The sequence below is a fragment of the Alternaria infectoria genome (assembly GCF_024043175.1).
Source record: "Alternaria infectoria strain BMP 0036 chromosome Unknown scaffold_2, whole genome shotgun sequence".
NCBI lineage: Eukaryota > Fungi > Ascomycota > Dothideomycetes > Pleosporales > Pleosporaceae > Alternaria > Alternaria infectoria.
This window is the reverse complement of record NW_026250691.1, coordinates 1,181,466-1,206,435: the sequence shown is the minus strand read 5'-3', so window position 1 is coordinate 1,206,435 and position 24,970 is coordinate 1,181,466. Positions and strand designations below refer to the sequence as shown.

General features: G+C 53.0%; 9 protein-coding genes across 9 annotated transcripts; 5 read left to right on the top strand and 4 right to left on the bottom strand.

Annotated features, from left to right (window-relative positions):
• Positions 1-846: 846 nt before the first annotated feature.
• Positions 847-1,411, top strand: J4E92_001846 (uncharacterized protein; the record flags this gene model as incomplete). The annotated part of the gene is made up of 2 exons (XM_051493255.1): positions 847-1,069; positions 1,125-1,411. 2 exons carry the CDS (start codon positions 847-849, stop codon positions 1,409-1,411), a joined length of 510 nt encoding a protein of 169 aa, XP_051356486.1.
• Positions 1,412-1,958: 547 nt separating this feature from the next.
• Positions 1,959-2,463, bottom strand: J4E92_001845 (uncharacterized protein; the record flags this gene model as incomplete). The annotated part of the gene is made up of 3 exons (XM_051493254.1): positions 1,959-2,104; positions 2,152-2,211; positions 2,301-2,463. The coding sequence occupies 3 exons, from the start codon at positions 2,461-2,463 to the stop codon at positions 1,959-1,961; spliced, it is 369 nt and encodes a 122-aa protein (XP_051356485.1).
• A 463-nt stretch (positions 2,464-2,926) lies between these two features.
• On the top strand, positions 2,927-5,261 carry J4E92_001844 (uncharacterized protein; the record flags this gene model as incomplete). Its single annotated transcript, XM_051493253.1, has 3 exons — positions 2,927-3,405; positions 3,470-3,924; positions 3,970-5,261. The coding sequence occupies 3 exons, from the start codon at positions 2,927-2,929 to the stop codon at positions 5,259-5,261; spliced, it is 2,226 nt and encodes a 741-aa protein (XP_051356484.1).
• Positions 5,262-5,802: 541 nt separating this feature from the next.
• Positions 5,803-6,501, bottom strand: J4E92_001843 (uncharacterized protein; the record flags this gene model as incomplete). Its single annotated transcript, XM_051493252.1, has 1 exon — positions 5,803-6,501. One exon carries the CDS (start codon positions 6,499-6,501, stop codon positions 5,803-5,805), a length of 699 nt encoding a protein of 232 aa, XP_051356483.1.
• A 1,209-nt stretch (positions 6,502-7,710) lies between these two features.
• Positions 7,711-9,225, bottom strand: J4E92_001842 (uncharacterized protein; the record flags this gene model as incomplete). Its single annotated transcript, XM_051493251.1, has 1 exon — positions 7,711-9,225. The coding sequence occupies one exon, from the start codon at positions 9,223-9,225 to the stop codon at positions 7,711-7,713; it is 1,515 nt and encodes a 504-aa protein (XP_051356482.1).
• A 1,195-nt stretch (positions 9,226-10,420) lies between these two features.
• Positions 10,421-11,596, top strand: J4E92_001841 (uncharacterized protein; the record flags this gene model as incomplete). The annotated part of the gene is made up of 2 exons (XM_051493250.1): positions 10,421-10,721; positions 11,043-11,596. The coding sequence occupies 2 exons, from the start codon at positions 10,421-10,423 to the stop codon at positions 11,594-11,596; spliced, it is 855 nt and encodes a 284-aa protein (XP_051356481.1).
• A 536-nt stretch (positions 11,597-12,132) lies between these two features.
• J4E92_001840 (uncharacterized protein) lies at positions 12,133-12,894 on the bottom strand (the record flags this gene model as incomplete). Its single annotated transcript, XM_051493249.1, has 4 exons — positions 12,133-12,414; positions 12,659-12,733; positions 12,790-12,837; positions 12,889-12,894. The coding sequence occupies 4 exons, from the start codon at positions 12,892-12,894 to the stop codon at positions 12,133-12,135; spliced, it is 411 nt and encodes a 136-aa protein (XP_051356480.1).
• A 487-nt stretch (positions 12,895-13,381) lies between these two features.
• VTC1 (vacuolar transporter chaperone) lies at positions 13,382-13,831 on the top strand (the record flags this gene model as incomplete). Its single annotated transcript, XM_051493248.1, has 2 exons — positions 13,382-13,415; positions 13,470-13,831. 2 exons carry the CDS (start codon positions 13,382-13,384, stop codon positions 13,829-13,831), a joined length of 396 nt encoding a protein of 131 aa, XP_051356479.1.
• Positions 13,832-16,597: 2,766 nt separating this feature from the next.
• On the top strand, positions 16,598-17,450 carry PSF2 (DNA replication protein psf2; the record flags this gene model as incomplete). The annotated part of the gene is made up of 3 exons (XM_051493247.1): positions 16,598-16,711; positions 16,791-17,290; positions 17,339-17,450. 3 exons carry the CDS (start codon positions 16,598-16,600, stop codon positions 17,448-17,450), a joined length of 726 nt encoding a protein of 241 aa, XP_051356478.1.
• Between the last annotated feature and the right edge of the window lie 7,520 nt (positions 17,451-24,970).

Sequence of the window (24,970 nt, the reverse complement as noted above, 5' to 3'; positions counted from 1 at the left end):
ACATCTGGATTTCTAGTATGTCATGACTGTAACACCTTAGCATGTATCCTCGAGCTGATGTTATGCCTGCTTTGGTGATGCAATAGCTTTGTGGTGTTGAATACACGAGCAAACTCCGTCTCGCGAAGTGCAACGCAATTACTTCCTGCTCATCCGTACACGGCTAAGAACGTGCTCGCAGAACCTTTAAAGCCGTCAGAAGGAGCTCCAACGTAAAAACTGATCTGTGCAGGCTCGTGGATGTGGTATACACAACTGCCGGATGTTCGAAAGAGGTGGGCTTCCTCGCGAGTCAAACCGCATGCTCTTGCTAGCACCAACGATGATGTCCGCGGACGGGTAGTGGAGGGTCCCTCATGACGAAAAAGAAAATATAGCACAGCGAGCCGTGCAGCAGTATATATGCAGCGTGACCTGGGTCACGCCGCACGACGCGGGCTTGCAAGTGTGCGGCCATACAGCATTAGCGATGGAAGCCGACAGAAGCGATCGTGGGGACAGAACGTGGCTGGCTAGGAATGGGTTTCACCGAGGAAGTACCGATTGACTATGACGCATTGGCCATTCTCCTCTCACGAGACAAATCACCATCGAACAACGAAGACGTACATGCAACACGACATTGACCTGTTACCGACTCGCTTCTCACCCTTCACACCCTCTTGCTACTTTCTTTGATTACATTAATCACCAGTCCGCCCAAGCTCTGACGTTGGATCTCGATAAGGGCTCATCCCCAGCCCTGCAGCTCGCGATTCCCTTTGGTCCCTGCGCTGCGTAGCTACGCCCCACTGCCACCCCAACTTCTTAAGGGTCCGATCTCCCTACACAAGCCGCACCAGCAACATGTCGCACTTCACCAATATGGCCGCCCCGCACACGCTATCTCCCAGGAGTGCCACACCAAACTCTGGGAGCCGAACGATGGAGGTTCGTCCTCAGCCCGTATTGCGTCTGTCAGCACCTTCCGGTGTGCTTCGTCTGCGCGCAGAGCCATCAGAACGCCGACACATTCAATGGGCCGAAGACGTGGTCGACAACGAAGGCATGGGCAAGAAATCTTCCAAAGGTACGATGATCCATTTCGCACGATGCTATTATGGCAGGGACTGACAAACTTGAAGTTTGCTGCATTTACCACAAACCCCGCGCCGCTGACGAGTCTTCTGACGACGACTCCTCGGACTCATCGTCAGACTCAGATTCCGACTCCGAGCCCGACAACAGCACTGCAAGGCCTGCTGGGCGGATGGGTGGAGCGCGCGGCAGACGGCCACATCAACATGCCCACGACGATTGTGAGGACGTCCACGATCACGGCGAGGGCTCTAGTACCCCGCAAAAGCACAAGCGCCAACGGAGGAAGCCAAGCCCAAATGCCTACGAGAAGATGCCGAAGCAGAAGAAGTAAGCTGCGCTCTAGCTGGTAAACTCCTGGTGCCCATTGGGGGTTGGTCAGTACGACTTGGAAACGATTTTCATTGCTTGGAGTTACGGGTGTCCATGAGGCACATCATGATTTGAACTGCGTCATTGCATAGCGCTGGGAAAGGACTTGAATAGTCCGCAAAACGTCGCCTTTTGTGGCTGGACGTGAGACATTAGATGCAGATAAGCATTATCTTGTAGCATTAGAATTGCACATGCGAGGCTGAGAGCCTCAATTCCTACTAAATGCCTTCTCATCCTCCTTGTCTCCGATTGGTACAATGTTCACCGTTCTTCCATGTACACGCTGTTCTGCGGGTGTGAAACCAATCGCAGAAGACGTTGGGCCCCGCTGCATGTATCTCTCATGGCAAGACGTCTTTACTCGCTATGTCTTGCGGACCAAAGTACGAAGACATGCACGTTCAGCCGATCACGCGTCGATTATCGCCCTTGTCGACCACCCTTGCTCGTAGAGTTTCCGGCAGCGCGAAAACTCAATCAGAAGTTAACCCACGTGTCAAGACCGCTCAGTCCTCTGCAGTAGCTGCATTCGCCTGTTCTATCACCGCAGGAGCGTGTTGTGTAGGAATGCGGACAAGCGTCTGGGGCAACGGTGGCCCATCTTCTGCCTTCTTTTCCGTCTCATCCTCGTCTTTCGGTTTTGGAAGTTTTGCTTTTTCGAATTAGTGCTTGCTGGATTTGTGAGAATGGAGAACATACTCGACGCCATGTTTATAGCTCTTAGCACATTATGCCAGTTTGATAGCACTGCTGCGACCGCTGATCAACCGCAATGTTAGCATGATGTTCCTGTTGTGCCGGCTGCGAGGTCTGTCGATCCAGCTTTCTGCGTGCAACGCCTGACATACCTTCTGTTCCATCTGACAGTGTCGATAGCTTATCAGCGAGCATCTGCATCTGGTCTGCAAGCCCGCCGCTTAGCGCTTGCAGGTCCTTCAAGTTGGCTAATTCGGCTTTCTTTTCTGCAATGCGCGCAAGCAACACGGGGGATTGTTGCTGGGACCCGCCCATGGACTGGTTGCGGAGATGTGAGGGAAGCGGCCGTGTGAAGTTTGACATATTTTTAATCGGTCAACTTTAGTTGACGTGGTCTGATTTGTGGTTGAAGAAGTCGAGGTCGGAAATAGTAGGTAGGTGTTTTTGCTTGCGTAGATGCGTCGACAGGAGGAAAGCCTGCCCCGGGTGAACACGTGAAAATTGATTGTTAAACTTTTCCGTCTTCTGGTCCTGTGAGATACGTATGCGGTTACCATATCAAATGCTACCCTCCTGCATTGGTGAACGCGTTCGTGCCCCTCTCGTCACGTGGACGCGCCCTTGGCGCTAACCCGTCTGAACTTAGCTTTGTTGCTATGTAAACATGCAATGACGAACACAGAAGGAACACCTACCGACGCCCTAGAGTAGCAACGCCACGACAACTGCGCGACCGTCTACAATACTATAATTAATCTCGAAATACCTATCTGCGCATATGGCGCGTCTCAACGAGCCGCCGATTGCACCCCAGCCGTCGGCGGAATCCATCGAAGCCCTCAAACGACGCTTTTTGAGGCAAAACCGCGAACTCGCAAAGACGAATTCGATCCAATCTATCCGCATCCGCAGCCTCGAAACTGACTGCTCGCGACTTCTTGCCGAGAATTTGGCATTGCGCGAGCAAGTCTTGAATCTTCACAACACGATTGAGTCGCGTCCGGCACTCGACCAATTTGATGTTGTCAAAACACAGCTTGAAGCCAAGCTATCAGAGCTCAGCAGCCTGGTAGCTGGCCTATCGCAAACAAGAAGTGGGGGTGGGAAAGACCGAGGAAGACGGAAAAGCCAGATGACTGCGAAGAGGAAGAGCGGAGAAGAGCGGCAATGGAGGAGTGGACTGGGTCTACAGGAGGTTGAGAACGCCATGCTTCCTACTATCACGGAAGACAAATACTATCCTCGCAGGACAATGGGGTACGTCTGGATCGCGTTCCAAGCAGTGACACGTACAGACGCGCATGAAGCTAACTTCTTGTAGTGCGGACGAGCTTCAGCAGACCTTAGAAGACCCAGACAGTCAGTCCCCAGACATCGGCCCTCCGCCAGTTGCCCGATTTGAAGATGAGGACCCCATCGGTTTCGACCCCAGCCCCGCGATAGAAGAACAGCGAGAAGAAGCTGCAGACGATGGTGAACCCGCACTATCGGTGAACCTCGAGACGCGTAAGAAGCGACGCGAGAGCGGGCCCAAGCTCAATATACGGCGTGTATCTCTCTTCGAATCACCGGAAGAGTCTGAAGAGCCAGTCGCGAAGCCTCTGCGCACTGGGGCCAAGCGGAAGTTCAGCGTTCAAGAGGATGAGGAAGTGAACCAAGCCAAGAGTGATGCTTTCAGGTTCAGCCGCCGGAATGCCCCAGGTGCTTCGGACGTGGAGGCGTCAAATGATGACTCTAGACCTTCTGCACTAGAACGCCCTCCCGTCCTTTCAGCTAGTAAGTACCCCCAAAGCAATAGTGTACACAAATCTGACTCGGTAGAACCCGTCAATACCGATCCAGTCTTGTCGCCAAAGAAGCAACGCTCTTCGGGTCAAGACAAACCAGATAAGCCAGACAAGCCAGCACCTAAGGCTCGCAGTCGCCCTCGATTGAATATCACGCGCAACACGACGTCAGAACTCCCGCTTCTACCAATGCCTGAACCTGTGCCTACTGCTGAGATTGTACTTGACTCTCTACCCCCGAAGACGCCCGCTGTGGAAGAGACCTTCTCTCCACCATCTACAGAGCCGTCGACACAACGAACAGACAACAAGGATACACCACCACCAGGAGATCTCACCTCAGTAGATCAGACCGGTCAAGCCGGACGACCGGGTAGACGAGCCCGTCCCCAAGTCAGTTACAAAGAGCCCAGTCTCAATGTGAAGATGCGGCGTCCAGACGCCAAGCTGGTCGATGCGGTGATCGATCGCAGGGCCAGTGTAGATACCCAGAATGTACCTTCTACATTGGTCAAGCGTGACGCCGATGGCGAAATCGCGTGGAAGCCGGTATCGGCAGTCACTCAACCGAGGGGTGAGGAAGAAGCTGAAGCTGGAAGCCCGTTGAGACAGAAGCTTGACCGGAACCAAGATTCCAAAGCATCGCCCGCGTCAATGACTGAGCCAGAAGAACGGTCAACGACCTCGAAAGCCATATCTGCGCTCATTACCGAGACTAGCACTGCTAAGAGAAGAGTGGCTACTTCAACTGCAGGACCAGTGTCGGAGCCTCTCGCCTCCAAATCTGCAGATCTTGCTCTCTCAAGCAAAGATACGATAGCTGTGAGACAAGCACCACCAGAGAAGGACACTTTGGCTGTATTCGACTTCACGGACTCGTCACCTGCTGACACTGGGTCCAACCCGCGTGCCCGCGTCAACGAACTTGGCAAAGCAGCGAGAAGTGCACGGCGACACTCCGCTATGCCCACATCTTCTACGTCAACGGTGTCGGACGAGCGCAGAGCAGAAAGGGAGAAAGTTGAGGGCGCGCTCCCTTCTTTGCATAAGCGCACTGGAAGCGGGAATGTGAAAAGTAGTAGTACTACGAGCTTAGCGAGGAGCAATAGTACTAACGGTATTGCTAGGAGTACATCGAGTGCTCGAACGACAGTAAAAGACAAGAAGCCTCCCACCACAGGAAGCTTACCAGCCAATGAAAGCACGAACGACCTCAGGACGAAGGTCGATGGTGTCGAGGACGCAAAAGTACGGGACAGAGAAAGGGAGACGAGCACGCTGAGAGCCGAACGCGCCGCTAGTCGACGGAAAAGTATGATGCTTTAGGGATAAGTGCAGAGTGCAATGTAGACATGGATGCGTTTTTCTGGTGTATTGGCGTTCTGAGGGGCATGGCATGAGCCCTTTCTCCATAGCGGTGGCGTTTCTTTGCGAATGATACCTGATCTCACGAGATCGTCTGGTTTAGTGTAATTGGATCGCCTTATGACTATAATGAAGCCTGTTGTAACGTTGTATTCTACATTTTTCTACCTCGATGTTGATGTTAGCATGATCTTTACACATGTGTGATTCACAATGTTGCCTCTTCGAAGAGATTCCCGTGGGTCGTTCTTGTGTAACTTTGCATCATCGACTGCGTATGGGACTGCACTCATTGCTTTAGTTAGCGGGAACATAGCTATGGAAGAGTCTTTCAGTTAGCAAACTACACGCAGACAAGAGTGATTGGTGGTGATGATGTAAGTGATTGTATTGTTGTTCGATATATGTCTCTCCCTCCAAACGCGCCTCTTGCCTTCCCTCGATATGACGAAACGAGTGTCCAGTCCCTTTGCTCGAAGCATTCTCTCTTTGAATGCTACATCTAACGGTCCCTGTCCTCGTACCAATCCTTGCTACCGTTGTTGCTGAAGACCCTCTTGAAGCCCTTGGAAACAGCGTCAGTGACGCTAAAGTCATTGAAGAGCCACTGGTTGCTGTGTCGGCCATAGTACTTGAACTCCTTGGCTTCCTCGCTCTTCGCACTCCTGCCGCTGCCAACGCTGCTTTGCGTGTTCCTGCGGCTGCGCTTGTGAACGCGCGGCTTGCTGAACTCGCCTGGCGCGACGCCGACACTTTCAGCGTGCGTCTTGGAGCTGGGCTCAGCATGCATGACGCGGAGACCAGAGTACTGCGAGTACTGAGAGTCGTTGGTGCCCGTTGTGGACGTTGTTGCTGATTTGGTAAAACGGGGCATGATGCCGCTGTCAATAGAGGTGGATCGGGGACGTCGCTGGGACAGAACTGAATCGGAGGCGTTATCTCCATTGGTTTTGGTGGTGGAGTTGTTGTTGTTGTTGTTGGATTTGTTTTCGAACGAGGCAAGCCTTGAAGTCAAGTCTTGTGCGTCGATGCGTTGGTTGTTGTAGTCAGTCATCGGCAGGATGGTCGGGGACTGAGTTGTAAAGGTGATGACGTTGGGGGTTTGGTTGATAGTGGAGTGTGTTGGATAGTCTCGAATCTTGTCTGACTTTGATGTTGAGGCTATTGGTTTGGAACTGATACTCGTAGGTGGTGCTACCATCGATTGTGGCAGTGTATGCTAGGGGTATTACTCGAGTATATATGCTTTCTCTCAGAGCACGCCAAGACTACGTCCTTCACCTCAAAATGCAGTCAAGACTTATTCCCGCTCCCAAGCCTCTTGGGTGGAGTCACGGGCTCGACGTAGGGGAAGTCGGCTCGGCACAAACGTCTATCTTGGCCCAACCATAAGCTTCATCCAACGCTAACAACCCACTTTATCCTGCAATGTTCTCAGTCTCGTTCGGTTAAACGCTATCGTACGCCAAATACGAGAACACATGACCTCTAACCCTTGCGCGTAACGGTCAGCCTTACGGCTGTATCGGCACGCAAAGAGACCGTGCTCCAGCCACAGCAAGCCACACCCAATCCCCGGTTCAGTAGCAACACATTATGCAAGGCCGCGAATGCATGCTCCTGCAGCATGACATCGTTTTTACTAGCCACGGGCTGGGCGAGACTCCGATCTTTCCGGCTAGCCACTTAGAGATCTAGCTGTGGCTTGTAAGCTGTGGCTCGTGAAGAATTCAACTAGTTTCGGCCTTGCGGCCTGAAGAGTTGAGCCGCAAGAGTCGGTCAAGCCACACGACGTTGAAGGGCCCTCAAAGTGGACACTAGCTGGATTGAGATGCTCAATAGATTCGTCAGGAAATGAATACGTTGCCGGTGTTCCACGCCGTAGCCGAAAAGAAGCTGTCGTCTTCGGTGACAGATGACATCGACGAATGTCAATACATGCAAGGGCTGAGCGCTGACGTACCTCGAGCGAAGAATCAACTTTTGACAAGCAGCCCCGAAATGTTGGACACGTTTCGAGCATTCGCCGACGATATGCTCTTCGTGGTCGATATCAGGTTCGGACGCGCGTCAGGATGCATGGAGGATGACGTGCAGAACGAGACAAGGAAAGAGCTTGCAGCCAAAGCTACTTTGTGAACTTGGGAGGACCATGAGGCGCTAAAGAATTTTGAGCATAGAAAAACAAGACTAGAAAGCTGCATCTGACTGGAAATGGCTTTGCTTGCCAGCCGAAACGCAGCTTCGATTCTTGAAAGTTAACATTCGAAGCTAAGCTTTCTCTACAGAAGCACAATATCATAACTTGTGTCGTAGTGGTAAGAACAACGCCATACGCCGCATCATCGTAATGGGTATATGGATATCAGAAACACCTGCCAGCGCCGCGCATTGTAATTCAAGCACCAGTTCATACACCTGGGACACCTCCCTTGCTCCGAATGCGCCCGTCCTTGACCGAGCCTATTGTGACACCTGCTTCGCCAGTCATCCAACCTGGCATCTTCTCACCATCTACAATGCCCTCTTCAACCAGTTGTCTGATGCCAGCGAAAACATGCGTGCCTTGAAAAGTGACTCGCACATTCGGTACCCAGCCTTCCTCGCTTCGTATTTCCTCAATATCTTCCGCGGTTCTATCGAGAAGGGACGGACGGCCACGTCGTGCCTGATGGGTACTTTGGGCATCGAGGTTCGATGTGTCACCGTCTACTTGCGTCGCAGTGCTGCCATTGACGGGAGACGGAAATGGGTCATCAATGCGAACTTCGACTCGTTCGAGGCCTTGACCATCGTCGGGCTGTGCCGAGCTACCGAAGCGGCCAGCAGCTATCTCTTTTCTACGTTTGGCCTCTGAAGCCTCATTGCCGTCCAGTGGTCGCTTGGGTCTGCCTGGCCCAGTCTTGGGTCCACCGGCGGCACTGCCCTTTTCGCCTGCACTCTTCTCTTGTCCATCGCCTTTTTGTGTGGTAATGAAATCTAGTGCATTCTGGCTGAAACTATGATCCTGAAAGATGCTCCAACCACCTGCTGCTGCATTGCTCTTGCCGGGACCGCGGTACGTGAGGAGCGCATCGAGTGACTTGGTAGTAAAGTTTGTGCTTGTCAACTGGTAACGCGCAGAAGGTCTCGAGAAGGCTTTCGGTATTGCTTGTTGCACGATGTCCCTCAGATGCCGCCCCTCATCCCCGACGACCTGGCCGGTGAGCGTTGCTAGCGACGAATATACAAAAGGCGAGCCATTTGGCCAGACGAAGAATACGGCTTTCGCACTGTCTGTGCTACTAGACTCGACGGCCAGCGATGCCTCGTTGCTGTAGGGCGAATCGTGTATGTAGACGCGTAGGATGGTCATGGGCGATGTTTTTATCCGCGTCATCAGGTAATGCGCCTTCATCAGTGGCGTCAGTTCTCTTGCAAGATTTGACATGAAGGTTTGCGCCTGGAAGCGTGGGAGGTGGTCTGAATCGTTTGTGACTTCCATGTCCGTTACTGGTGATCGCGCATTCGGTATTTTGGTAAGACGCTTGGCTGTCCAGCGCAAGGCATTTGGATGATCGAGGAGGTACTGGATCTCGGCCGTTGCCAGCTGGTACATGGATATGCCGTGTCGCCAGTCTCCCTCGAGTATGCGGTCGAGCACCTCTCTCCTGCCACCTTTGCGCGCGGCAAGCTGCTTGTACGTTTCCTGGAGCACCTCATAGCTTTGCGCCGGCTCGTATATCTCGTCCTCATCCTCGTCCTGTATCCGATCGCCGAGGAGGTATGGCTTGCAGAAGTCGCGGTTCTTCTTGCTGAGCCATTGCAGCGCGAGCGATACGAGGGACTGGCGGGAGAGCTTGGTGAAGGTTCGCTGGACTTCGCGGTGGTTTACGGGCAGCCGGTGGGAGTGGGGGATGTTCTTGTAGTCGGGGGCGGTAGCCATCACGTCGATGCGCTTTTGGTCTACATGGAGGGGTTGCTGGGCGTTGTTGATCGGACGATGTTATCGATAGTGGAGTCGCGACGCGTCGAGGAGGAACGTGAGACACCACGTGACATGGCCTCCCCACCTAGCCATCCCGACACTCAGCCTTGGAGGTACCACGTAGCGACAACCATGTGCTCTCAAGCCACGAATCGCCCCGAAGCGCTCGGATTTGAAAACTTTCAATCTGGTGTCTTTGACTTTGGCCCTTGTGCGGCTAGGCACAATGATAGTTCCTCTTCCTAGGTAGTCTCCAGACCTACCTAGGTACTATGGTGCTGGTCCGTCATAGATGACCATATATCATTACCAATGTTGATACACATGAAGCTGTCCCCGACGAGCCTGCAAGATCAATTCAAGACTGTATCTCGTTGACAGCCATACGTGCTCCTGCGGTCGCATACACCTGTACTATGGCTAGGAATATTTTACCTTATTCGCAAGACTCGAGTGAGGATTGATTACTTGTTTCTTGCCGAAGATAGCATGTAAATGCCGCATGGAAAGTGCCGTCTTTCAAATCTGGGATCCACCTAGATCGCCGGTCCAGTCTCGGACAAAGACGCTCAAACACGATTGGCTGTCGGCAATTTGAACGTCTTGATTACAAACAGTCAGTGTTCAGCTGTCGTAAGAAGGAGTCCTGTGTGCTGACGGTGAGAGCGATCATGAGAGACTCATCGCTTCATCAATGTTCAACGTTCTCGGTCCAAGCAGTTACTCACGATTGCCTTTACATTCAAAGTCGAGACTTTGAAAGCAACAGTCGTTTGCAAGTCCAACCGCACGTGGGGTGAGGCTCGGCGTAAACGCGGCCTGGGGTCTTCGGTCGCTAATACCAAGTAGTCAGCTACCGCGGGGCTCCCATTGATCGAGAACGCCCTTCGCACTTTGACGTTCATCCACGTCACGACACCCGCACACATCCCTCTTGCTTTTTGTACTCTCTCCATCGGCTCGCGCAGGAGAACGTGTACACCAATTCAGCGAACTACCCGACGACGCCGCAGCAAAATTCCTTCTCGCAATATCAGCTTCTGCCACGCAAGCGCGATCGGATCGGGCCCGGCAGAGAGCCGACTCCCACTTTCTCTACAGCATATTACCAGCGACTGGACTCTATCGTCGTCCGGATAGCAAACAAACGCCCATGTCCGCCTACAAAGGGCAGCGAGGGCCCAACGTGTCCCAGTACATCGCGAACCTCAACCAGCTGTCGCCACAGCAGGATCTGCTCGCTGAGCCAGCGCCCGCCGAGGATTTCTCCGACTTCCTAAACGGCGATTTCTTCGACGCGGACGGCGCTCGCAACACCAGCGTCGACTTTGCTTCTACCAGTGACTTTGGCCTCGGTTTTGAAGCCGAGCAAACACAGCCGTTGAAGACGGACGGAGAGTTTCCGCGCAACCCCAGCACTAGCGTCGACGCGACCATGGACTTCAATCTGAATGGTAAGCATTCTCCCGTTCTTACAGCCGTCCTTTTATCCTGTCGATTGGGTCACTGCCAATCGAGTCTCGTCTTTGCCAGGCATCGTACTCTTCGTCCAATGACGCGGACAAGAGGCGCATGCACACCCCGCCTTGTGTGCAGTATGCATCGTCACCCCACACCCTATGTGCTAGCCACTCACCACATGGGATGCTGATGCAGCTAAACATCCCTGCAAGCACGTAGTTGGTTGTTGCGCTGAGCAGAAACACCACACACTCACATCACCATCCGACTATTGTAGCCTTGAACACCTATGGCTGACTTTGATACACTCATAGGCGACTTCCCGTTCACCGACTTCAACAACTTCGGTACGGCTCCAGCCTTTGACCCGTCTATGCCACTGGCGCACACTCAGCCTGCCCACTACCCGCTCGCACCCAACTACGCTTCGCCTGCCTCCTCACTATCCCCTGCCGCACAAGGCTACGACCAGGCTTCGAAGAAGCGCAAGCTCGACAATGCCGCTCCCGTCATCCCGCAATCACTCGACGAGAACGCCCGCGTAGCCGCCGAGGAGGACAAGCGTCGCCGTAACACTGCTGCGAGCGCTCGTTTCCGCATCAAGAAGAAGCAGCGTGAGCAGGCCCTCGAGCAATCTCAGAAGGAGGCCCAGGAGAAGGTCGCCAAGCTAGAGGCTACCATTCAGCAACTGCAGACAGAGAACGCATGGCTGAAGGGCCTCATCACTGAAAAGAACGGCGGCAAGAGCACTACAGACGAGCTCCGGGCGCTCATCAGCAAGCGGGAGCAAGCCGTAAACGGACGGAGTAGCACTACGCACACAGATGGCGTAGGCACCCAGGCCGAGAGCCAAAAGGCAGAGGCCTAAAAGCTGTTCTTCGTTCTTGACCTTCCTTCTCTGTACCCTGTTGCTTACTTTACGTGGTCATTCTTTACTTTCGCGTACTGAGCGTATACTCTGCCACACTACTTCCATGGTTGTCGGTCGAGACGGGATATGCAGTGGGATCAGTAATAGTATGCCATGATGTCCATGTAGACGAGCCCATGAGTAAATAGTCGATACCATATTCAACACATACAATGCAATTTCAACTTTCATCGCGGCAAAAGACATTACGTGAAGAAGTAGTAGGTATCAATTTCGCCATATCAACTCGAAGAAGCGCAAGACTATGCACACTGAGGTTTCAACGCCATACCCATGAGAAGAAGAACATCGATCTCGAAGCAAAACCCATCCCAAGCTCACCTCGCTCCCTTGAGCAAGCCATTCACATAGCTCTCGCTCGCCCCCACCTTCGCATACTGGGTCTTGGCTTTTTCTATCTTGATTGATCGTCTGTACGGGAGATGCGATCGCTCCCACGCGGGCCCATCACTGCCCTGGGCGCTATAATCCCTCTAGATAGCGATCCAGGTAATGGTAATGACGATGTCCATGCCCTTCTTCTCGGCAGCCTCCCACTTGTAGCTGTATGTGCCATCCTTCTCGTTGTTCCAGAAGGCGCCGACTGCGCTGTGCATGCCGCGGCGGCCGTGCTTTTCCGGCTCTGCGGGAGAGCCAATGTGTTGGATTACCGTGCTGTTGGCGATGTACTTGTAGGCGGGTTGCGCGGGAGTTTCAGGGGTGGAGGTCTCGGATGCAGGTGTGGTCTTGCTGATGAGAGTCTTCAGGATGGATTGCTGGTGTGGATGTTAGCAGAGGATCTAGATGAGGTGAGGTCGCGTGCGTGGCTGCGACACCGATCTGCGCAGCCATTCGCTGGCGCCTTCTGCTGTCAACGACAGAGCCTTGGGGCACTCGCAGCTGTGCGAAGCCGCCTGAAGTTGGCTTCTTCTTCCCTGGAGACCGGACGCCAACTTTTGACGGGGCTAGTGGCGCATATGGTTGCGCAAGCTAGCGCAGGGAAATATAATTGAGACTTACGATGATCTCGCTGTTCCACTCTCCAACCTTGGTGTGGTCATATGATTCTGCGGAACCGATGGCTTGCTCGCAGGCCTGAATGCCATTGTTAGCTCATGCACCTTCATCCCGAGACATATAGGGTGATATACCTGTTGGGCAATTTGCTCCAGCTCGGAGGTGGGAAGCGGTGACGCGGACTGTCCTCTGTCAGTATACTTTCCATGCTGTAGGCCGGTGAAGATACGTACTGCCATAGCGATGATTGATCTGTGTAGGGATTATTGATGTAGGGACTGGTTGACTTTTAAAGTATGTCGATGCCTAGGATGGTGATGCTGTGCAGTGAACAGTGTGAATGTCGTGTTTACTCCCAGGATCAGTGTTTGGCCACAGCTAGCGTCGGCGGCCGGAGTTGGACGTGGCACAGAGGGACCGGGCCATCCCCGCATGCAGCCTCACAGCCAATGAGCGTCGCCTATGCAACGCTGTCACGTGGGCGTCATGATAGGCCGACGCAAGTCGCGAGTGCATGGGTTCCCATCGCGACCCGCAACATCGAGCTTTGACGGCACAGTGAAGCAGACTTCTTCTCGACAACTCTCTCCTGCCACCACTCTCTTCGTCTGAAGCTGCACCAAGCATTGGATCCACCCGCGCCCGTCAATTGCCCATTCTACCTCGTCAGGAACACCATCGCAAAGCTCGCGTCGCAACTTCAGTGGGGCTGCTATCACCATCGTCATGTCTACCCAACCGCTTCTCCAGACTGCCCCGGGTGCGTCGCGTCCTTCTGCACTCCCCTACTGCGCTTACTAACCCTCTTGTCTAGGCAAGCGCATCGCTCTCCCTACGCGCGTCGAGCCCAAAGTCTTTTTCGCAAACGAGCGCACCTTCCTTTCATGGCTCAACTTCACCGTCATCCTCGGCGGCCTCGCGATTGGCCTGCTCAACTTCGGCGACAAGATTGGCAAGATCTCCGCCGGCCTCTTCACCCTCGTTGCCATGATGGCTATGATCTACGCCCTCTTCACCTTCCACTGGCGCGCCAGGAGCATAAGACTTAGGGGCCAGGGCGGCTTCGACGACAGGCTGGGTCCCACCATTTTGACCATTGCCTTGTTTGCCGCCGTTATTGTCAACTTCGTGCTGAGATTGACAATGGGCAATGAGCAACATCATGGCAAGAACTAGAGGAAATGACACAATGGGTGGATGCACGGCGGGCGCATCGGGTGGTATTCATTCTACGTTTCTATGAAGCGCGAATGAGTATGCACTGTTCAAGAAGAAGGAGAAAGTACGCAGAAAGGGGATCAGAACGGGCAGTCAAAAATCACATGGGCAATGAGAACCGACGAAGACCACATGGTTGGGGCGGTGGAAAGGGCGTTTATTCTTGCGAGTGAACATGGTTATGTTATTTAAGAGTATTGTACAACCACATAATGTCATGGACGTCGAAGTGAGGCGTTTATCATGTTTGCATAGGCTACTCGACCAAGTTTATGTTTGAACAGGTACTAACTGTACAAACTCTTACAGCAGAGCAGGGAAATTGCAAGTCGGGCTCACCTCTCGGATGAATCATATTGACTGTAGGGATAGTCCTTAGAACAAAATGGTGACTTTAGAAAGTTTGATACATATGGTTTAGATACAACTGAATATAGTTCAGAGAGCAAACCACCCATGAACGAAGGGCGGTATCATAAAGATGCGTCTCTGTGATTGATCTCAAACGAGCACCATTTTGAAAGAGCTGATACTGCCACAATAGCTTAGTTGCGCTCAAAAGCGTAAAGTTACTCAAATCAAATCCAACTGCAGTATTACTTGCTGAGGATGTGGATCTGTAGAGCCATCAACGTCGCTGAGATTTGACGTTCATCTCCCTACCAGATGAACCTCTGTAAGTTACCAGGCTCGCTAGCCCAAGTAAACGTGCGGAACAGGAACGTATATGAGACTGCTACGTTAATAGCGAGCAGCCAGACAGTCTCCAGAACCAGTCTGATATCGTATCCGTTTCTCGAGTTCGTGGTTCGACCACACGACACATAAAGCCGCCAGATGATCCACGGAAGGATGAAATAACGGGGCTCTACAAGAGGCGCAGTGACCACTGATAGAGCAGTCGTGGCTAGCCATATGATAACAAAGCTTATCTGGCAGGGTTGGCGATCGGCTGTGTCTCTGGTGTCTCTGGAGAGGTCGATTTGAATATTCTCTTTCGGTGCTTGCTCGACCACTTGTGAGACGGTCTTCGTTGGTGAGGCAAGCGCTTGGATCGTGGACCATGCACAGACGTAGTATATCGGAATCGCGAGATATCTCAGTGCTGGATATAGTCGGAGCATCTTGAAGACGTAGAAAACATAGTGTCGGTTGTCGGCCAAGGTGTACGGGTGTATGATGGTGTTGAAATGGACGGCAAGGAGGCTGCAGGCTAGGAAAAGCCCGGTTGTGAGAAGCGCTGGCAGCCCCAAGCTAAAGGCGATACGGTAGTCGTGACACATTGTCTGCAGACGCATGGGTAGAATAGGAACAAGCGGTCCAACCAAGGACCCGACCACCAGTGGCGCTGAGAAGAATGCTATGTATGGCCAGATATAAAGCATCTGAGGAAGATGCATGGTAGCTGTGTGGGCCGATTTGTCCCCTCTTTATGTCAGCAGTTTGTCAACGTGGAGGCACAGGGTTACGCTTACCAAGGACAACACTCCCGTTCCAGGCTACAAAGCCAGCGAACAAAACTAAGAGGATGATATAAGGCGAAGCAACCTTGAGCACGAGCAAAGACTTCCGTAAGGCTGCAAAGACCAAGGACAACACGAACACAATAACATCTAACAGAATATCAGCAACTGCTTTAGTAGGGTCCCATGGCGAATCATACCTTGGAGCCCCGCATCATGAACGGAGCAGTCGTGGACTGTACCGTCTTTCCAGGCGGCCTGTATGGCCAACATAGGGTCTGCTTTGTCTGACGTCTTCGAAGGTGCATCTTTCTTGAGCGCATCGACAACGGCAAGTCCAGCGGGGAATACAGCCACCCAAAAGATGTTAGTTTGTCGGAAAAGAAGTGCAAAGACACCAAAAGACACCGCGCTGGAGTACCGCGTGACAGTTCGAGTCGATTCCGAGTGCGCCAGATACGCATAAAACGCCAGTAAGACAGCCAAAGTCGACCACACATCTGTGTAGTACAACGCCGAGAAGAAGAAAAGAGGAGGAAACAGCGCGACATTGAGAGCAGAATGAACATCAACCATGTAGGTGGAGTCTTGCACGTCATGGTTCGGCCCTTCTTTCTCTGCATTCTCAGACAAGCTTCTGCTTGGGTTATCACGCGTTCGAAGTATACGCAGGATACCATAGCTAAGAACCAATATGACACAAAGGGCTTGGGCGTTCACGAGTCGCAAAGAGCCTATTTCACAGCCTAACAGCGGCTTGTGTAATTTGGAGACCAAGTATCTTTGGTGTTACATTAGTTATGTTCAGTAAGTTGTTATCAGAGGCAGTCGTACAGGCCAGGTGGAGTTGTGATCTTTGGGTCCCATGAGTAGTCGCCTTTACAGTATTTTTGGGCCTGGGGAACATGAAAGTACTCATCCTGGTATTCTGTTAGTGTTGGAACGCTTCTTTAGTGTCAATACTTGCCAGGTAGGGGTTCGGGACTTCGTGCATCACTTCGCCATACCATGTGGCCATAAGCCAGACAATGAACGCTATAGCGCTGGGGAAAGCCCACACCTGAAGCAGAGGTGCCATCAGTCTGCTCCAGTCAATTGACTGATTAGCTGGAGGGGTGGTGGTGTTGACACACATCAATGGACAGTTTGGAAGACACGGGTAATCCTGATCAAGCTAGCGCACCGCGGCCCGGGCGCGTCTTCAATGTTCGATCCCAAAAGTTGAACAACCACTCGAAGTCGCGAAACCACGCGTCGCAACATGGCATTGCCTCTCCCACCGGGGCTGACGCCCCCAGAGATAGCGTTCCTATGCGAAATGGAGCTCGTTACTGTTATACCGCGACAAAGACTCGAAGGACTGGAGCTCCTCGGTGTATGTCTGCCCCTCCAACACCCCGCCATGATTACTTGTATACTCGCACTGCATGACTTGAGATGCTGATAATTTACAGGGCCCCATTAAACCCCTCGTTCCTCCGCACCGAACAGACATCCCTCTGTGGCTAGCTCTACTCCTCAAGCGCCAGCGCCGCGCCAACATACTTCCACCGCCATGGCTGAACACGCACTCTCTAAACGCCATCCTCGAGCACGAGATAGAATACGCAGACACATTTTCCCCACCACCTCGACTGCCGCCACAGCCCTCAAATAACACGATTCCTACCTCTCCACCCTTCCTACTCAATTCGACGGCAGGAGGATCAGCAGACGCTCTACCATACCACTGGCTCGAGTTAGGTGAAATGCTGCTCGAGACAGCCTCAGACGACTTTGAAGAACCGGACAATGTACGGAAACTGCTGCGAGGTCTGAGGGAAGTGCGCATGGCCAAGCTCAGGAGCGGAGTAGACGTGCTAGATGCGGGCGGCGGATTCAAGATGAACGGTGTAGGAGGTATGGAGGTAGGAGAGGGTAGGACATTCATTACCGGTGTCATTGATGGACTGAGGTACGTACTGGACGATAGTGGTGAGCGGTCAGTGCTAATAGTCAGTAGGAAGATCGCAGCTTCACGAGAGCAGCAACGAAAAGATCGGGACAGAGAAGAGCTGGAGAACGGTTACTCTGGTACAGCTGACTATGATGACGACGAAATGGATATGCAGTGAGCTCGCCCACGCGCTGAAGTGATACTATCTTTCGCATCAGCTTTCGACTGGAGGAATTGTTGCACCGGAAGAAGATCGAGCCATCGGCCATGCGCTATCAACAGCCACGCTCATCATCGACCTCGTCCACGTCCTCTCGCGACAACATGGGGTTGTCCCCACGACATGTACAATCCGATGACAATCCGAATTCGACCCAGCGTAGTACACTATTATTGTCACTACGCTTCCATCCGCTCAGTCCGGATGTAATCGGCATGGTAGAGAGGATTACAGCATCTAGAAATCTTGCCGAGGTTGAGGGATTTGAAATTCACTCCACGGCCATATACGCCGTTAGACCCGGGACCACGAATCTGCGAGAGCTACGCTTGGAGTTGACACTTTGAGCGAGCATGGGTTCTCAAGTTGGCGTCGCTTTCGCCGATGCCTCGTTCAAGATGCCATTGTAAGGCATTGCACTAGCTGAAATATGGAGATGGAGGGATGTGATATTTCCAAAACGAGACTGTCACAGTACAATGCATTCACTCTTCTCGGCGAAGTTGACTGACGTGTTCGATTCGGAGACATCCATTGCACACTACGAAGACGATCATCTATACCAAATAGAACTTGTTGTACATCCGAGGCGTCGCGAACGTAACCATAACACGCCATTCTCCAGCCGCGATCCACATCGTTCACCTGACTTCAGTTGCCCCATGTAAATCGGCCAGAAGTTCCGCTGTGTAATCCCCAGGGACCCTTCACATTCAAGGGACAAAACACGCTGATATGCAAGTCATGACAGCGCGATACTGCCCATGGCGCCGAGCCTAGAACAAGGAGCAACCTTGAAGAAGGCCCGTCAAGGCCGTTCCTCGGCCCGCGAGCGACGTTGCGTGACAGGACCGCAGGCAATATCCCAAGAAGAGGGTTGCGATAACATGAGTGAACGCCTCGATGCGAAGGGGTCCTGTCAGCATGCGCGTCATCATAGCCTGTGCGAAGCGCCGTCTGCATGGCCATTCTACGGCCTCATCGGATGAGATCAGTAGAGAAGATTGGAGCCGCGCCGGAGCCGCACAATCTCACCCAGACCGAGTCTCGACTGCAGATACCAAGGTGTGCATGCTCGATGAAAATTTCAGCAATACTTGGGCTGAGAGGCTCATGTTGATGGGCCCGTGTCGTGGAGGGCGGCAATGCGCGTGACGGGGTCGATCACTGCCCACGGCGCACAAGCAACTGATTCATGTACTTCCGGTGGTAGGTAGCAAGTGATAGGGAGCAGCAGTCTAGACACCGCGCAACACTCCAGCGCAGGTACGCTGTTGTGCGCATGTCAGAAAAAGGTCGCGATGTTGCATTGCGAATGCGTGTTGCGTCACGCATTCTTACGAGTTGTCAACTATGAAACGTTAGCTTAACAACAGCAATTAAAACCAAGATGACCGAAGAATGATCCTAGGCACTCTCTACCCACCCCTCCCCATTTGTCCGGACAAGCCGACACGTGGTGAAGACATGGATGGAGCCTTCTGTTCTCGCCTGGCCTTGCTCACGCTCTCCGCGCATATACCCTGGCAGTCCTATTACTCCACTTTGCTAAACACTATATCGCAACACCGCAGTGAGGCTGGCAAGCTGGTGATAATAGTCACAGCCAAGTGTTTCTTCTCGTCATGCCGTACATGTACTCGTAGCAGATCGTAAACTCTGCATCCTTCCAATAGATACAAGAAGCAAATATGACGAAAACGTTATGCGCGTTGTGCGTGACAAAGCACGCAACGCCTGATCAGGCTTGACGCATGAAAAATGCGTGTACGTGAGTCGCGGCTATGCGCAAGGCAATGGCATAACTGACCAGGGTCGTGAGTCGTGTGGAGACGGAATAAAGAAGTATGATACGAAACCAAAATCTGGGTAGACTACGGACAGGTGAGGAAGATGAGAAGGAAAAAGGAAGGTAGGTTTCGTGTATGCAATGAGCTGTAACGGGCGACGTTGTAGCGAAGACAGTACATACTTTGCACACTAGCATCTTGTTAGTATTGTCCGAAGTACCAAGATCTGTTTGATCCGACCTACAGTAGTGTCTCGAGGATCCGATATAGAGAACTTAATTGTAGTCGCCAAGTCGGAATCGTGAAGCGGTCACGATGGCGAAAATAGTCCGCCGCCTGGCGCGATAGTTAGATTCCTTGGAGCAACGTTCTGTGATTAATGTGACAATGGCGCGCATCGCATCGCAACGCATGACGAGAAGCAAATCGATCCCGATGGACGTTTGTGATCGAAACGTGGTCGAGAACTGCGAACTGCGCTGCCGCCCTTTCCGAAGTGGTGTTGCACCTTGAATCGTTTTTTTCTGTGTCGTGTCGCAAGAAGACATTGCTTCTGATGCCAAAAGCAGCAAACTCCGCATGAAACCGACATCTGGAAGCGGTGCTGTCGTTCCTCGCGACAGGAAAAGCAACCCGATACCGTTCATCTGGAGGTACGTTGGTTTCTTTTCCCTTCGCATAGCCACGTGCGCACGTTACATCTCGTGTCGGACCCTCCCGAGGCTCTTTCTCAAGCCAGAACCAACATTCCCCCACAACCACCAACAATGCTCACTGCAGATCCCACATACGCAATACCTTCCGCTTGACCACTGCAATAGCTTACCAGGGTGTTAATAGCAGTCTTCAACACCTCTGTACCATCTTACTTGTTCCAGTAACGGAATCTGAAGAAAGAAGAACGTGAGACAGGGCTCACACGCCTCAAGTATGATCTGACGCCAGCTTTCCCTACACATTGTGAAATGAACATGCGGATACCTTGCGCGGTTCACGAAGAGGCGAGATTGGAAGCGGGTTTGTACATGGAGAGACCGACAGGGATGTGGATTTTATTCCGCGAATGGGGATGAAGCGGATACTGAGACGATAGCTCTGGTCTGTGGATTGTACGGGAACTCGTGTTTGCGCAATCTTGTCCGATGAAGTATCTCAGAATGACAATTGCCTGCGCATGCAGATGTAGCTGTAACGTATGAGTGTTTCTGCTGTGTAGTAATTGGGTTTGGAGATGCGTGTGATGCCATCAGCCTGCAAATTGCATTAGTATGAAATCCTTGAGTAAAATGACGTTTTACGCATGGTGTTTGTAGTTGCATGTAGGAAACCTTGCAGCCGCGTGTACGGGAATGCAGGTACAAGCAGCCTCACAGTATGGGTCTGACCTGCATACTTGCACGACGCTGTGTGCTGCAGCATTGCGCTGTGGCGTCCAGCCGCCTGCAAGAGTAGGTCAGGGGTCTCCCGAGCTCGTTGTATCGCGTCGCAGCCACAGCCATTTTTCCTGACGTAGATGAGGCGTCTTCGAGGCCTAGGGGAGATGAAGCGGAGGACCGATGACTACGCCGCAGGCAGAAATTTATCGTGGCGGGCGGAGCTGAGATCCTGCAGGAACCAAGGGGTCGTTCCTTCAAGATATTAGAGGAACATGCAACGTCAAGGTGCTCTGATGAGTTTCTCCAAGTACTCCAATTCAATCAAGAAAGCGACTTTTGGGAACGCTCTCAAACGCGGGAAACGATACCCACGGCTCTTCTACCTTGGGTAACAGGTATGCTGAACGTCTACAACGTAAGGTGTCGGATTGACTGTTTGGCCGATCTTTGAGCGCGCCCTACGCAACCTTGGTGACAGGGGGCATGAGCCGAGCGCGCGTGGAATCGGAAGACGTGATGAGACGCATGCGTACATGGCAACCGAGAGGGATGCGCAAACTGGGTGAGGCTGACAGTGGGCGCATCGTACTCGCTATTGCTTGGCATCCTGAATTCCCATCCGCTGGTAAGTTCCCTGGTGGTATTTCAGGCACTTGGCGTCGCCTCACGCCGCAGAGTCATGTGTAATTGATGTTACATACACCTAACTACTTTGCACGAGATGGCCAGATAAGCGGATTTGAGCGCAACAAGACGCCGTTGGTAGTCGCTTAGTGGCTGTCTTACGCCGCCAGCCGTAGGCATGAGCAGTACCATAAAAGATATGTTCGTTGGTAAACCGGTACCGATCGATCGCTCGTTTGTGCAGACGGGGCAACGGTCATATCGATCGCTCGTCTGAATGTGATTCGGAGCTGTGCCACCTCGTGTCCATGTAAACCACGCCGCAGAGGCGCATTCAACATTATTCACATGACGTCCGCAGTCCTTCCAAAGGGATATTAACAACCGAGCCTCGGTAATGCTGCATCGGAGTGATGTCCGTTCTGCAATGGATCCACCATGCGTACCGCGATCCTGGGTCGGTGTTGCACTTCGCATGTGGCTTGTGGTCCGGGCTTGGAGGCTGAGAAAGGGTTTGCGGCACAGCTGTGAGGCCCGTGGCAGAGAAACAGTTCACTTCCATGAATGGACAGCAACGTGTAATGTCGATGTTGTCGGCCATCCTACGAGAGAGCAAGCAGGTTCGCCATGACGTCGTATCAATACTAACACGTTGGGCTCGTTGTGCTGGTTCCTGCATGGCGCAGTGCAGAGTCGGCGATTTGGCTGCCGGCAGCTAACGCATTCCCGCGGTCGGGAGGTTGGTAAGTTTGGTGACAAAAGCTACAGCCCTTAGCTTCCTAGGCGGGAGCTGTTCAGTGGCATGTTTATGATGAAAATCCGAGTGAGAGAAGGGCCGAGTTGTTGAGTAGTTCCGAGAGCGAACTACGCCGGGGCATCAAAACGATGAAACACCTCTCTGCGCCGTCTGCACGCTACCACCATGAAATAGGATTTCGAAATTGTTTACACAAAAAACCGCGCCTGTACCAAGATCCACTCGTACTTGAGGGTGAGATGAAGTGAGATGAATGGCCTGCGATGTCGATCTCTCGACCTAGACTTCTCTTTGGGTCTCGTGCGACAATGGGAGATTTCGAGAATGACGATCAACAAAGCTGCACCGTGTGTTGAGATAGCCCAAAGGCTAAGCACGATCGAGTTCTCAATAACGTATCTTGACTCACACCCTCACGGCTGGCTTCCGTCCGCTGTCACCGCGTATCCTCCAAACTCGGCCAGGGTCCGTCGCGCACGGGAGTGTCGTGAACCGAATGACGGCGTTCTCGTTGTTGGCACTGTCCTTGGGAACGTCTACTAATAACTTGCCTGGCTAAAGGGGGTTGGCGGTATGTTACCTTCCGCCGCTTTCAATAGTCGCCCCGCCAGTGCTAGTCTCACACCTTCTTTTGTTGTGAGAACAAGTTAGCAGTGGCGTCTGTCTGTTACTTTGCCCCCATTGTATGCCGTGCACTTGCGCATACAATGGTATTATCATACTGCATTGTTAAAGAGTGTTGTCAGCCGCGACGATTTGGAGTTTGATATTGGAAAAACAAACTACCCGCGTTTGTACCGCGGAAGGATAGTTCACAGCCCGCTTGCAGCTGCTTTAGGAAGGAAAGGGTGTAGATCAAAGTCTCTTTCAGCATGAAAGTCGAAGAGCCAGCCGCTTTTGAGCATATCAACAGGGGTGGAGAATTCGAGTGTGGATTTTCACGAAGGGATCGGCGTCGGGATTGGGCGCATCTTCACTTTGACGATGCGGAGATGCTTGAAGAGACTCACAGAGTGTCTGGCCGGGTCTAGCCGTAGTAGGTTGCTGGACAGGACAGTCGCTCAACAGTGGGGAGTGGGGGTTTAGACTAAGCCTGGGACAAGCGGCCGGCCAGGGCGTTCAAGGGCGTACACTAGAGTTCTAGGAGAATATAGCAGTCTTGGAAGACATCTTCTCTTGACGGCCATTCGAAGCGGTGCTGCGCAGATTGATGGAAATGCACTGTTGAAACAGTCCTTTGAGGATGCACACCGTGTAGAAGTCGAGGTCCACACGCTGTCCGTCAGCAGGCTCAGACGTGGTCGTGGAATGCTCGTCGTCAAGTAGGAGTCGCTTAATTGCTGCATCCCAGCAAAGTATATTGTTGTTGACCAAGGTCCCATTGGCAATGGGAAGCGTGAACTGATGGTATATGTGACGATGCTTAAGACGTTGAAGGTAACAAGAGCAGGGATATGTCTAGGCAGTTCAATGCTCTGCAAACCGGCATGTGATACTCGGTAGGGATGCTGTCGTCAGGTCGGCGTTCATAACTGCAGGATGCGCAGAATCGTCACAGTTGCAGATCCATTGCTGCAAGTGGGGGTAGGGCGGGAGGTCGCCTCGATCCCACAACAGCCGGGCAAGAGGCCCATATCGAAGATGACGTTTACGTCGGGCGGGCATCATTGCATGGCCCTTCGCTTCTCGTGTGGTTGATTATGCTCAGTACGGTAGACGGATGGCAAACGGGATAGGCCCGAATCGATTTTTGCGGCGTCCCGACCGTTCGGGGGATTCAGACGGAGGCTTGCAGTGGTGCAGGCGTACGAAGAGCAATGTCGAGATATTCACGCATGTGGCCAATGGGACGGACTGCGGAGGATGCAGAAGAAAATTGGGCTAGGTTGATTCAACTTGATTGGGAGCAAGGCACTTGAGCCGGGGAAGATGAGCCGGCGGAAGTTGCCAAGCCGAGTTAGAGGCGGCGCACGCAGAGGGTTGATCTTTGCCGCATGCAGGTCTCGAGTCTGCGACCGGGGAGAAGGTTCGCGGTGGGTCGACAAGCCTGATGCTGCAGGTCCTGGCTCGCGTCCGCGCGCGTCCGCGTGCTTTGCGGGTACTGTATGTTGTTATGCTTTGATTGCACCCAGCGTGCGTATGAGGGCTGCGGCTTTGCTGCTTGTTCGCGGCGCCAAACAGTAGCGTAGGGGAAGACTTTGCCAGCCTATGAGCAGGCAGCGGCGATGGCGAGAGGCAATGGCGACGACAGCCAGCTCCTGTGCCCGTCGTCGTGCCGTGGGCGGATCGGCTGGGTGAATGCAGGCAATGCACGGTATCTCAACATGACGAGCGGGCAGGGGAGAAATGCCGGGGACAGGCGCTGGCTTGGCTGGCCTGCACGGTCGCTGGTCTCGCCGCCGCCGCGATTAAGGATGCCTGCGGGCTATAGTCGAGGTTGGGAGCAAGCCGCATCCCACACGCACCAACGCTCCGTTAGCCCTGGCCCAACATCCCTGCATCGCCTGACAGAAGGCCCCTGTCCTGTTCACACGAAGCTTTTCTCGAGTAGGCGGGCGGTAGGATCCTCCATCGGGATGTGATAATAACAGCTCCAGCCGGCCACTGTGGAGAAGGGCAATGTTCCTGTCGTTCGACTGCATCTCGGTCGCCTATCCCCAACCCACCTGACCTGCTGGCAGCGCGTCTGTTTTCCTTTTGGTCGCTCTTTCCTTCGCTTGGGCCGCGACTTCCTCACGAACCGTTGGAAGCAACCCCACGCTCCCCTGCAGTGGCAGGCACGACCCTTGTGCGCCTCTAGGTCTTCGCTGCTCTGCTATTGCCATTACAACACTGGCCCATCCCCCAGCCGCAGCCCCTCCTTCCAGTTAGCTCCAGCGTCTTCACTCTCAAACATCTGCACACTTTCACGAGAGACAGACCGTGTCTGAG